Source organism: Plectrocnemia conspersa, unplaced genomic scaffold (genome assembly GCF_051122295.1).
Source record: "Plectrocnemia conspersa isolate PC_06_02 unplaced genomic scaffold, ASM5112229v1 ptg000001l, whole genome shotgun sequence".
Lineage (NCBI taxonomy): Eukaryota > Metazoa > Arthropoda > Insecta > Trichoptera > Polycentropodidae > Plectrocnemia > Plectrocnemia conspersa.
The window spans coordinates 978,541-992,008 of record NW_028277165.1 but is presented as its reverse complement, the minus strand read 5'-3'; the positions used below and the strand labels follow the sequence as shown (position 1 = coordinate 992,008).

Genomic DNA, 13,468 nt, shown 5'->3' with positions numbered 1-13,468 from the left:
AATTTGTTCTAGTCGCATTTTCACAGCTACTTACGACACAGTATGAATTACTGCACTAGGATTATACATAAAAAATTGTCACAAAGTTGAAACGAAAATGATATTACCTTTTTGGTTATAACTTAGTAAAAAATAGTCATATTTCTCTATGCTTATTTCCTTTTTTCAATGTTACCACTACCGTTTTGAAAAGGACTTCATATTATGTTTTATTCTAGTATTGCCCTTCTGGTAAGTTTTAAATGCGTAGTAATATTTTTTTAGTAAATTGAAAAATTTCTGTAAAGCCAAATATTTATTAAATTATTTAATTGAAGATATTTATTTAATTAAACTTTAAGTTCATTAGATTTCATGTAATTAAATCTGAAAACTAGCTTTTAAAATTACTTATTTTATAATAATACCACAATTTTATATAATGTAACTTTGAAATTTTAAATAATTTTGTCGTTTAATTAAATTATTAACTTTTAAGAAAATATTTATATTTTATTTACGCCATAAAATGAAACGTTTAATATTTTATTGCGAAATACTATACACAATTATTAAACGAGGGAGTAAACATATGTTTGCCTCCTCCCCCCCCCCCTCCATAATCTTATCGCCCTATCAATTTTTATTAAATTATGATATATATAGCAGGACAGAAAACCCATATGAATTGTTTCGATTTGTTTAAAACACTTATAATACTTATTGTTAGCCATCGGGCGATAATTGTATACGTTGTTTCAATGGTTCTTCGAAGTCTATTTATAGTCAAGATCGCAGATAGGCATAAAATGCGTCGACTTTTCCTTGAGAGGAGAAAACAAAACATAAATTATAGTTTTTACCAAAGCAAAAATAAACATACTTACTATAAAAATAATTCTTAACGAAATAATTTATACAACTTTACGTCATCCACAACGATAAAAAGTAATATTTAATCATCAATAATATTATTTTTTCTATTTTAAAAATATATACATAATTATAATGTAAAACGCAAAACTCAGATGTATACAAGCTTCATGTAGGAAATATATTTTTTTAAATAAAATCAATACATTTAAAAATAGACCATATTATAAATAAACTGCAGTGACCGTTTGCTGACCAAGAGTGATAACGTTATTACTCATAACCACTTTAAAGACGGAAATCGTGATAAGACCTTTCTAAGAAATATAGTAATCGTTGGCCTATTACGCATTTCCCTTATTACGGAAATCCCCTCCCTGCGCCAGGTTATAATTAGATTTATTCTATATGTTTTCTTTTTATGCATAAGTATGCATGATGTGTATTTTTATTATTAACTTCAGGGACCGTCCCGAGCAGCATAAACTCTAGCTACAGCACTGAGTCTGACGCCAAGGTTCACCAAGCTCTCATCTTTGGCCGGGTGACCCATTAAAGACATCCTACGTCCCCAACGGCGCCAGGAGTCTACGCCACCGCATACCCAGCGTCTATATGGCGCATCTATGAGGGTTAACGCCCCGGATAATATGCTCCGTAAACTGTGTCACCAAGCGTATTTAATTTAAATGGTGTTATGTGCTCAATTGTGTCTCTAGTATAAATCGTGTAATTTTACATTTAAATCGAAATCTTATATATTTATAGTAAAAATCTTGTTGAAAATCATAATCGTTAATTTACCAATAGGCTTAATAAGTTTTTGTGAGTTTTGCAAGCTTTGAAAAGTAATTTTCTCTTCTCTATTAATAAAAAAGAAAAAGCAAATTCTCTCTAAAAAATATCTAAAAACGATTAAGATAAGTTATCAGACAAAATTTGGTTATTAGGTTAAAAATAATAATTTTAAATCAGTAATAAGATAAATAAAAGTATGGTTAATTTGAAAAAAATATATTTATAAATCGGTAAAATGTAATACTTAACAACTTTACTAATAATATATTTAAAGATCACAGTATTTACAAAATATACACAAATCATAAGTTACATGAAAAATTTATTCAAAATCTACTTGATCCAGAGTAATCTTTCTCGATTTTTGACTCCTACCTTTCATTTTATCCAATTTCATCTTTTTGTACTCTCTTTTCTTTTCTTTAATTACTTCTTTTCTCTTTGCGGCCTTCACCGGATTATTAACTTTATCTTGCGCCAATTTCTAAGATAAATGAAAGCAATATTAAATACAATCTACCGACAATCGTTGATATAAAAATAAATAATAATACATACAATTTTACGTTCGTTTCGTTTGTGCATCAGTTTAGTTTGAGCTTTCGATACAATCTCATTATAAACATCATTTCCTAATGCATCATTTAGCGCAGAATTTACAGCTATTGCCTTATTTTTAATGCTTTCAAATTTAGGATCGGATTTTGTGATTTCGCGCACTAGACAAGATACTAATACCATTGTAATTTTAGATAATGTGCTCTTAGACAATGTAGACGTCAGTTCTTCCAACATTTCAAAGATTGCAAATCTCTAAAATGTAAAAGTATATTATATATATACGTATATGCTGTAATTGATTAAGATCATTTATATACTAACCACAACTGTAGTTCCAGGTGAATTTACTACTTCGGAATTCAACACAGATTTTATCTTTCTGATAACCCACAATTCATCAATATAGTTTTCATTGCTTTCTTCGTCTTTGGTTGATAATCTTATTGGAGTCGGGAAATTATCGATGAGTTTTAAAATGATCGAAACAATCTTACAAACCTAAAAATAACAGTATTAAACATTGCATACAACATTATTATGAATGAGTCGACTTACGGTCGATGCTAGTTCTTCGGATACGTTGCTTATCAATTGTGATACCAAATCCAAGACGAGACTTTTAAAGGAATCCACAGAATGGACAAAGTATCTTTGAGAATCAATCTTGTTCGTCATAGTTTTGAATACTTCTTCAGAATCCAGAGATTCGAGATATTTAACCAAAAACTTGGTGGCGTTCAATCTGACTTGGGAATGAGAATGAGCTAGAAGATTTTGGCAATTTAATCCGATTTCATCTATCACAGGCAAGAGTTCCAAGTCTGAGAACACTCGAGGATGATGTTCGCTGATATTACACAACAATTTTAAAAGTTGAATGTAACTGGCATCTTTGTTTTCTGTATCCGTTGAAGAATTATTTGACGATTCAATCTTAACGAATCTGCCAATATTAGGATTGCTTCCGTAAATTTTCTCCGAGATCTTCGGTAATAATACAGTTACATAATTCGAACTAGGAGTTCGATCGATATTTATGAATAGTGACGATAGATACGAAGCCATTTCAATAAACGTTGCCTGAAAAAATATTATTTGATTAATATATAATACGATTTGTACAAAAAGCTTATAAAAAATCATACCTTATTATCTGATAATAAAACCATTGTTACATTGAAGAGCTCATTTCTTTTACCTTGATCTATTTTCATGAGTAATTTTTCTATGCATTTCAATATAAGACCACGACATTCGTTGTTAGATTCATAAACAAGTCTCATACCGAGTGATATAAAAAGAAACTCAGAATTAGCTGTTACAACATTCTAAAAAAAAAACAAAATTACGTATAATTAATATAAGAAACATCTAAAACTGTATGTAATTCATGAAGTTAGTCACAAATACTTCTGTAAAACTATCAATCATGCTTTGTAAAATTTTAACTGCAGCTATTCTTCCATGATCTAATTTGTACTCAAGTTGAGATACGTAAAACTTGATATGATACTCCATCTTCTTTGTCGGATAATTCATCAGATACAAAATAATCGTATATGCAGATTCTTCTCTGTAATAAAATAAATCATCAGAATATTTTTTATAAAAATTTATATAAAAAAATAGGGAATCTTTAATAAAACCTAGCTCTCGGCGACTCATTTGTAATTGTGATCTCGGCTACTTTCTTAATAATCTGTTTTATCTCTGGTAAGTCAAATTTAGCAGCGAGGATCGTCTTTAGCAATGAAAAGGCAGTTGCTTGCTTTTCATGATCGAGAATATCGTGCTCGGCGTACATTAAAAGTGTCTTGATTTGTTCTTTAGTCATAGTGTAGTAATTTACGCTTCTGATTACCGTTGAGATTGCCTTTAAAAGTATAACAAAAATATTAATTCGTGATCTTCCAGTTTCAAAAGTTGTTTCATTGACCCCAAAAATATTTGTACGAGTGATTTGGAATGTGTTACTAGTAATAACAGCAAAGGTAAACAAATCAGTATTCTTAGAATGGCGTACGAGAAAGCCGTGTTATCTGGCCTTTTATATTTAATATAAATGTCAAATATATGTAGGATTAAAGTATTTAGTATTACATAGTCATCAAGTTAGTTGTTAAGGCCAAAATTGTAAGGATGATTTGGGTCAAAAGGTCAACGGACTCTTGACTTTGATTTCACCATCAAAGCCAACCTTGTATTTACTACATAGATAATGAAAAAATCTCTTTATTGAAGATTAAAAGAGCAATCTTCACTATACTAATAACATTTAAAGCAAAACCAAAAAAACAATGATCCCAATACTCCATAGTTTAATAAATTAGAACAGATCAGAAAGCACTTTGTCAAAAGTAACCTCAACAAAGCCAAATGTTCAGTGCTAATACAAATGATATGATTGAAATGCACTTAAAATTAGATTTTATAGGGACTCTAAGAGTATGAACCGTCACGATTAAGACATTAACTTGGAAGCCTAAGGTTAACTGTGTCGTTAAATGATCGAGCAGTGTATTGAGATATTTTGAACCGACTTCCATCATGATTGGTATGCAAGTACCTAGATACCTAACTCGCATTAAGTCATTACCAAATACATTTTTGAATCATCGTAATTATATTTAGTAGAATTGAACAAATAGTCTGTTTCCACCCAATTTCGTACCGCCCATTTCCAGGATTGACCTTGGCATTATACCGGGCCTCTACATATATACGAAATCTAAGTTTTGGAGTTGTAAATGAATTACATAAGTTTGGTCCTTAGAAATTTAGTCACACTGGATCGCTTCACGGGGGGACAACGCGCATTCTGCGTAAAACAGTTTTACAAAATATGATTCTTATGTGATTAAAATAAACATTCATTATAATATGATACGAAAAGTGCAAAAACTTATGGCCCATCCTGTACATGTGGTAGAAATTTTGCGTACACGCTTGTGAAACAGCCTTGCTTTCAAATATTTTTGCCTCTTTTAAAAAATAATTTAGAGTAATCAGGGAGTAAATAAGAGAGGCGAAGTTTGACAATACAGACTAATTGGTTTATATATTTTTTTCTCATATTCATATTTGCTCACTTTAACAGTCAGACTCGAACATCAGGTCTTCAACTAAGATTTGTTATTACAAAGAAAGAGAATCAATCTGTTTTCATTGAAATGAAGAGAATATTAGATGAGGAAATTATAATAATGGATTGTAACCAAATACTAACCTTAAAAGAATTCAACACAAGATGGAAGTTCTCATCCTTTTTACTCAAACCAGAAGTGGCATATTTGTGCAGAATATCAAAGATAGCCTCGATGGCGTCTTCGATTTGATCTTTGAGCGTCGGTAAAACGATCTTCTTGTTCCAAAGCGACGTGATACACTTCAACGCAAGAGTGCTAACTCTAACCGTTGGACTCTTCAAAGCGTCTATTATAAAAGGCACCATCGGATCGAGGTACGGCCTACTATCTACAGCGCCCAAATGTTCCTTCTGCAAAACCACTTGCAACATATTCAATCCGAATTCAGTTATCACGTGGTTATTAGCCTGCGAAGAAATCCTTGCCGCTTGACTCTTAGGCATCTTTTTATTACCCTTCGGATCGGGCGGAATCAAAAAACAATCTGTTTTAGCAGGTTTTTTCACGTCCAACGTAATAGATTCTTCTATTTCAACTTTTTTCTTTTGGCTAAGTTTTGGAATGCTATCGGACAATAAACCGCATAAGAAGATCAATATAGATTCGATACTTATATTAGGATTCTCGACCAATCCGAGTGATATATATTGGAAACATCCTTCAATCTTTAGCACTATCCTTTTAGAATTCGTTGTTTGAATGATGTTTTTAAAAGGTGTTAGAAGTCTTATTATACTTGAATCTCCTATCTTTTGAGCTATGATACGCAGAGTTAGAAAGACTTTCTTGCTCGGTTTTGCTTCGGGTGCTTTATGGCCCAATTTGACGACATCTCTTTCTTCTGACGCATGACCGAATAGATCATTAAAGCAAACCTTTAATATGTTATCTAAATAACTGTTCATTTCTTGAGGAGTGAATAGATTTTGTAAAGATTCCAATAGAGTATGAACCGTTACAATTAAGACATGAACTTGAAAACCTTTAGTTAACTGTGTCGTTAAATGACTGAGCAGTGTATTGAAGTATTTTGAACCGACTTCCATCATTATTTTGCATAAGATATCTCTAGCAGAAGCTCGCACGTTGACTAGTGGTGATGTTAGAAAATTGCAGACTTTGATGATTATACTAAAAGTAATAAATAGTATGAAATAAATTATTTAATTATTAATTTAATTATAAATTTACCTTAATATATTATTCTTGAGCATTGGTTCTGGAAGCTTTTGAAGTAGCTTAACAATAGCAAAACCCATAGGAATTCTTAGCTTATCTTCCGTCTCTCGCTTTAAGCTATTGTCTTTTCTAAGCGATTTATGCGATGCTTCATGTTCGGTTACTTGAGAAGAACTCCTGTTAGATTATAATAAAGATTATATTAAGTTCTAAGATAAAAATAATTGTAAGTAGTCTTACCAATTTAGCTGCACTAAAATTTCAGCTGTAACCACGTAAATGACTCGTTTAGCTGCAGACGGAGATAAAGTCTGGATTCTTTCATACGGTAATATATCTTGAACTTGTACTTCTTCGGTGATGTTTGTATCATCGATTTCATTAATCTGAGACGGAATATCTACGTCCATTTTCTTATCTTCGATAATTTTTTCATCCACTTTTTCTTTTATGTCTGGGTCTTTTTTATGGAGTGCTAAAGATATTAGTTCTTCTACGTTATTTGCTTTAGATAGATCAAAATGGAACGCGTCTAAGATCATCGATATTATTTTAATTAGCTGCTTCTGATGATCGACTGAATTATGCAACTTTCCTAGATAATATCTTAAGATTTGCTCATACTGATGCCAAGGTAAAAGTCTACAGACTGTTACTACGGTATCGATTGCAGCTTCAACTAGAGAATATTTTTCGACGAACTTCTCGTTACAGATGTACTGTGAAGCAAGAGGCAAGATGAATTGAGTGAGTGTTTTAGACGACGGAACAGTTTTCGATGTCTTTGCGTGGTTACAAAACCTCAAGAATGCTCTTATCTTACGATGGACTTGTAAATGTTGTAAATTCTCAAAGAAGTCGATCTCTCTGTTGCTTTTATTCGATAGCGGATGCAATTCTTTAAACGTTGCAACATAATCATGACACTCTCTAACGAGTTCACCGAGCAATGTTATCGTTTCGTTCTTCAAATTCTCATTATCGCTCTTCAATCCATTATTGATTAGATTTAAAACAGTTTCTTGGACGAAGAACTCATTTGTATGATACAAAGTCAAAAGCTTCGGAATGATTTTCTGCAAACAACTAGAAGCATTGCTTCTTAAAGATATATCGTTACTGTTAGCGATTGTAAAGAAGCAGTTTTGCACAATCAAAGATCCTAATTCATAGCCAATAGAATTATCTTCAAGCAATTGATAGATCCTCTTATAAACGGCTAATCGTCGTTCAAAATCAGGCTGATCGATCCACTTCTCATCCGAGGCATTCATTTCGGTGATTATCTCCGAAATTACGATCATATTAGCTTTACTTTCATCGTCGCAATTTTTTGTCAAAGCGTTTAAGGCATTACAAAGATGTTTTCTAGCTAAACCAGTCTTGACTTTACTAAAGAGTGGTATTATAGTCTTCATGTGACTCTTTGGATTGCTCGATTTATTTAAAAGTTTAGTCAGAGCGTCGATGCAAGTCGTAAAATCATCGTCGGATCCGCAAGAGCCTATTTTTTGAATAAGAATAGGCAGCGAAAACTTCAATAGGATATCTACGCTTCCAGGATCATAAACTATTTCAGTCACTCTAGATATTATGACAATATCTCGCTTTTGCATCCTTTTCGGATTGACTCTCTCAAACTTATCCTTCAATATATGTACTAGCTCGGAGATGTTATGCAATAAAATGCAACTTCCAAGGTTCAAATTTTCTGTCAATTTCAATTTAGATACGATTTCTTCGTTTTTCAATGGAATGAGATGTTCTTCGGATAATATGATTGAACTATCTTCCGATTCTAAAGTCAAGAATCTTTCAATTATTGACATACAAATATCATAGACTGAATGACGTAATTTGTTACTAGCCAAAAGAGACAAGATGTAGTGAATCGGTGTTGTTTTATCTTCCGGACAATACACTCTAAAAATGCTGTGAAGCCGAGGATTTTGACTCCATGTGTTAAATAGCTTCAATAAAGGCGTAGGACTATGAATGCCTTCAATCGGCAACTTCTTAATGATCGTCCATATAAAATTATTATAAATATACAAAACTTCCTCTTCACTCCATGACCAATCTTCGAACTGTTTGAAGAAATTTCCTAGTGATAATAAGCAGTTGCTTCGTATATTTTTTAACGTAGTAACATAACCAGCGTTATCGTGTCCGTGAATCATATTTTCGGCAAAGGTTCCAATACAAAATATAACTTTCATCAATATTGGTAAGAGTTTAGTTTCTCCGGGCTTAATAAATTGCTCTCTCATATTCTCCACAAGATTTATACAACCTAAAAGCTTCTTCGGAGACATTGTACCGATATGTTGCAAAGAAGATAAAATTTTACTATGCATGGAAGTCAAATCTAAATTAATATAATCTAAGAACGCCTTAAATGCCATTTCGGTAAAAGTGATTAATTCGCTTTCGCTACAACCAGCTATGAATCTCATCACTAAAGATCTCCGCATCTGACTTCCGCCTTTCTTATCGATACCGGTATTAGTAATCATTTTACTGAAGGCGATTCTCAATACGAGTTGCATTAGCTCTTCTCTATCGTCACTTTTAATCACCTCGGAATCTTCATTCAACTTGAACAATCGCAATTCTTCTTTGAACTTCTTACCGTCGACAAGATTATAAAGCTGATCTTTATACGGCGTCCAATGCTTATTTTTATATTTCATTAGACAATCTAAAGCAACTTTTTGAATCACTGGATTCTTATGCATCAAAAAATCATAATAGATAGTCTTCAACTCTTTTTCTTTAAACACAGCTTTCGGGTTTTGAATGTTGCTATAAATCTTCAAATGTACTATGAGTGCATCGTAAGTATATTTGCTAATACTCAACTTATTTTCATCTTCTTCTTCTTCAATATTTTTAATAACACCGGTAGCGTATTGCGGTATTTCAAACTCAGTCTTCAAGAATTCCAAGAATAACGTAGTCAAATCTCTATTTTTAACTTCGCATAAAGTGGAAGCTTGAAACAGAATCTCCCAAAGATGAATTCTATACAACATATAATCGGGTTTATCGGATATTTCAAAGTATTCTTGAAAGACGGTTTTTAAAAAATCAGATTTGCCCGAATACTCGTCGATGGAAGAAGTTACGTTCTTGTGAGATTTGACGTTTTCAGCCGCTTTTATTAAACACGGATGGAATATCTCCCAGAACTCGTTAACCGGCAATCCGTTCGCAAACGTCAGAATCAAATTCTGCATAGGCTCCCACACCAATTTCAAGTTTACGTTTAAAAACCCAAGCATGAATTTGACCGGAAAATGTTTGAACGGTAAATTTTCCATGAGTCGATACTGCGTGGAATCGTGCATCGTTTTTGATAGTTTTAAGAGCTGTTCTCTGTAGCCTTCTACAGACAACGCTATACTTTCGGCGGTGTAACATAAAGAGAACACTTTGAATGATTCTTTCTGACGATGCATTGAAATTGATTCACCGTTTTCATCAGTACGGACAATCTTTCTCTTCTTGGCTGGCGGTTCCATATTTTCCGGAACAACAATCTCAAACAGACTGCAAATGTGAGTCGTTATCAATCGCAACTGAAATAATTTTTTTTTTAAATAAATCTTTGTACAATAATACGTATATTCAAGTAACACTAACCTCATGAAAAGGTGACATCAAATTATCTTCAATCACCGGATATATCTTCAATAAAATATCATAATCAATATTATGCTCGCTCTCCTTCAGTGTCAATACAAGATCTATTATCCTCAAAGAGCAAATATATCTATAGTCTGACGTATAATTTATCAATACATCAATTAATCTGTCTATCTTGAACACGTCTTTTAAAGTTTCCGAGTTCATTATATGTACTGAGCTTTCAATCGTAATCGCTAAGAAGTACAACAAATTACGTATTTCGATCGTTTCGTCTTTATTCTCACACTGCTTCAAATCTGATAGCAATTTTTCTATGGTGGATTTAAAAATCGGTTTGATTATATCTAAATCCAGATTATTTATATGCGGCAAACAAACCATAGCATTGATACGATCGTCGATCAAATCCAAAGATGAACTAAAATTGAAAGTACATCTAAGGAAATCATTAAATGAATTTGATTTAGACGCTAAATCGATCGGATATTTCACCCAAGAGTAAAGATCCGAACCATTTTTACATAGCGGCGACTTTTTAAGGCATATCTTCGATAATGCACTCACTACTCCACTGTCAATCTGAGTGATTGCTTCTAAGAAATAAGGGAATATGATCACATCGAAACTAGAACACGATACAACCTCCTGTACGAAATTTGTTACAGTATCCGAATACGGAATCGATAGTATTTTTTTCACAAAATAGACTGCGTTCAAATGAGGCAGATTTATATGAGAGCACATCAGTAATAGTACAGCAATTTGCGAGACGATACTGACGTTCTTCTCGCTCAACTTTGCGTCTATTAAATTGTTAATCATATCTAACAAGGACAACGGTTCAATCAAAAACTTTCCGTTTTTGTGTTCTAAACATTGTCCAATCAACATAAGAACATATTCTAGAGATGCGTTTTCTTCGGATAACTTCCAATATGATTTTCCATCAATTACCGTAACGTCGAAGAACAGCTGTACTCCTTTGACGATCGAGTCCCAAAATATTTTACTAGATTTCGGTTCAATAGTCTCTAACATGTCTCCGACAGTTTGAGTCAAGATATCGAATAAAATCTTCTGATTAACAGACGTATCTTTGAGAGTCGAAAAAAATAACGGCAAAAATTGATCAGCCGAACTGTGAAACTGTCTACCGATGCCTCGGATAACCTCAAATAATAAATGTCCACAACCAGACACAGCCTAAAAACAAACAGTCATATAAATTCCATATTAAATAAAAAATTCTCAAACGTCGGTGCACAAAAACCAGCACAACAGTATTAATTTTAAGAATTAAAAAATAAACATAAAGTAAGGCAAGGATTATAATAAATAAAACTATAGTAAGAAGGGTAATAAAATAATAATCTCTAAAGCAAAAAAACAACATCGTCCTGTGTGCTTACACATACCGGTACCGCCCCTCAGAGTGACCGACCAATCACAGGGCAAAAATTTAAAGGCACGATTGAACGATGTTTTTGTGCACCGACTTGAAAATAAATACATAAAATGTCTTACATCTTCGTTGCTTTGAACTGCTTTAATGACAATTTCCAAAAACTTCTTCTTATCTTTAACGTCGCGTGCTACAAAAGCAAAACTCTCAGCTGCAAAATTTCTCACATACCATTTTGTATTCTCAGATAGTAGTGGAAGAATCGATTTGATAACTATCGATATATCGCGCTTTAAATACAACCGCAGATGTTTAAAGAGAAACGCCAAACAAATAAAAGTCCATTCGAGTTGTTCTGGATCTTTCGTATTCAATAATTTGATTAAACACTCTAAAAATTTGGGAAAATTCTGATAGAAATCTTCCTGCAAATCTCTAGCTAGAGCGACCACCAATCTAAAATCATTTATTCATATATAAAATACATACAAAACCTATTATTTAAAATATATATATACATACTCAAGGAACGGTTGCAGATTCAAAACATTTCCTTTCGTCAACTCCTCCAAAATTCGATTGATCAAATCCTCTTTTTTGTGCAACAGTTGAGGTAACGTCACAATGTTATCGTATCGTTTCGTAAATTGTAAATATTCGTTGGTAAGATTCAAAACCTTCCATCTAGTGAGTGTGTTATGAAAGTATGTCTCATTTTCTTCCGGTTCGTCAGAATTCAAATGTTCCAAGCGATATAAAGCCGATCGGCGGATGTCAATCGAATTGACTCGGTCAGCAAAAGTGACAAACTAAAGAATGAAACACGTTAATATACACAAACAAATAGTGAGGTTATAATATTGTTACAGTGTTGTTTACCTTAAATCTATTGGTAGCTTTGTGGTGCCCTGACTTATTCTTCATTTTGATTTGAAATTGTAATACTTTGGTGCAATTACAAATATGAAATAGAACACTTTCCGTATATCATTATCTCAACGCGGTGAGTGTCACTACCGGTTGACAGTGACCCACGTGTGTTGATTATTTTTTTATTTGGCCACAGTACATGTATATTGCACCATATATTTTTGTGCAAATTTTTAACAATAATATTTTTTTTAAATATACGCAACTATATATAAATAAAAAATAAAAAATGTGCGTAATTATTTATTATTATATTTATCCATCACATCTGTAATAAAATTAATTTTGTATAAGGTGATATAATGTTTTTTTCATTATTAATGAAAAAAAACCGAATAGTATTTTCTTTTATAATAAACTAAGGGATAGATAAAGCTTCACGTGTAAATCCGTTTTTTTTTATATTTGTAGCTGAAATAGTGTATTAAAAATACTAATTAAGATTATCTGATTTTACAATCTAAAATGCAAGCTGAAATAATGATGGAATCTTTCCTGGTCGCTCTCTTATTCTTTCACTAGGCAATAGAATTCGCCTCTACTTTCTCCTAACTTATTAACTGGATGAACCAAATACATTTTCTTTTTCTTTTCTTTTTTAAGTAGTTTTAACACAAGGATAAGCGTTTACTTGTCTTCAAAATCACTATCCGAGTCGGAGGAAAACATGTATATACATGTACTCTTGAATGCCACGGCCGTATTGACTCGAGAATAGCCAAGCGCCCAACACAACACTATTGTGTCAAATTGCGCCAATACGTCAAATTTCGTCACGACACTCCACGCTATGATAATATAATTCCGCCTGTAGAAACTCACTTCTTCCTTGACAGCGAAACATCGTAGACGCCTAATCGATCTGCATCAGTTTTGTAATGTTATTAACGGACAAGACTCGTGGGCATTTTAAAGTAATAAACATGTTCATTATCACGCAAATTACTAA

General features: G+C 32.5%; 1 protein-coding gene across 1 annotated transcript; it reads right to left on the bottom strand.

Annotated features, from left to right (window-relative positions):
• Positions 1–1,850: 1,850 nt before the first annotated feature.
• On the bottom strand, positions 1,851–12,635 carry LOC148238307 (small subunit processome component 20 homolog). Its single transcript, XM_088182908.1, has 14 exons — positions 12,469–12,635; positions 12,112–12,398; positions 11,712–12,045; positions 10,182–11,390; positions 6,777–10,117; positions 6,549–6,713; positions 5,438–6,488; positions 3,858–4,084; positions 3,622–3,784; positions 3,357–3,539; positions 2,767–3,291; positions 2,533–2,709; positions 2,209–2,463; positions 1,851–2,134 (listed from the first exon to the last, which is right to left on the bottom strand). Exons 1-14 carry the CDS (start codon positions 12,511–12,513, stop codon positions 1,973–1,975), a joined length of 8,124 nt encoding a protein of 2,707 aa, XP_088039034.1. The 5' UTR covers positions 12,514–12,635; the 3' UTR covers positions 1,851–1,972.
• Positions 12,636–13,468: the final 833 nt, after the last annotated feature.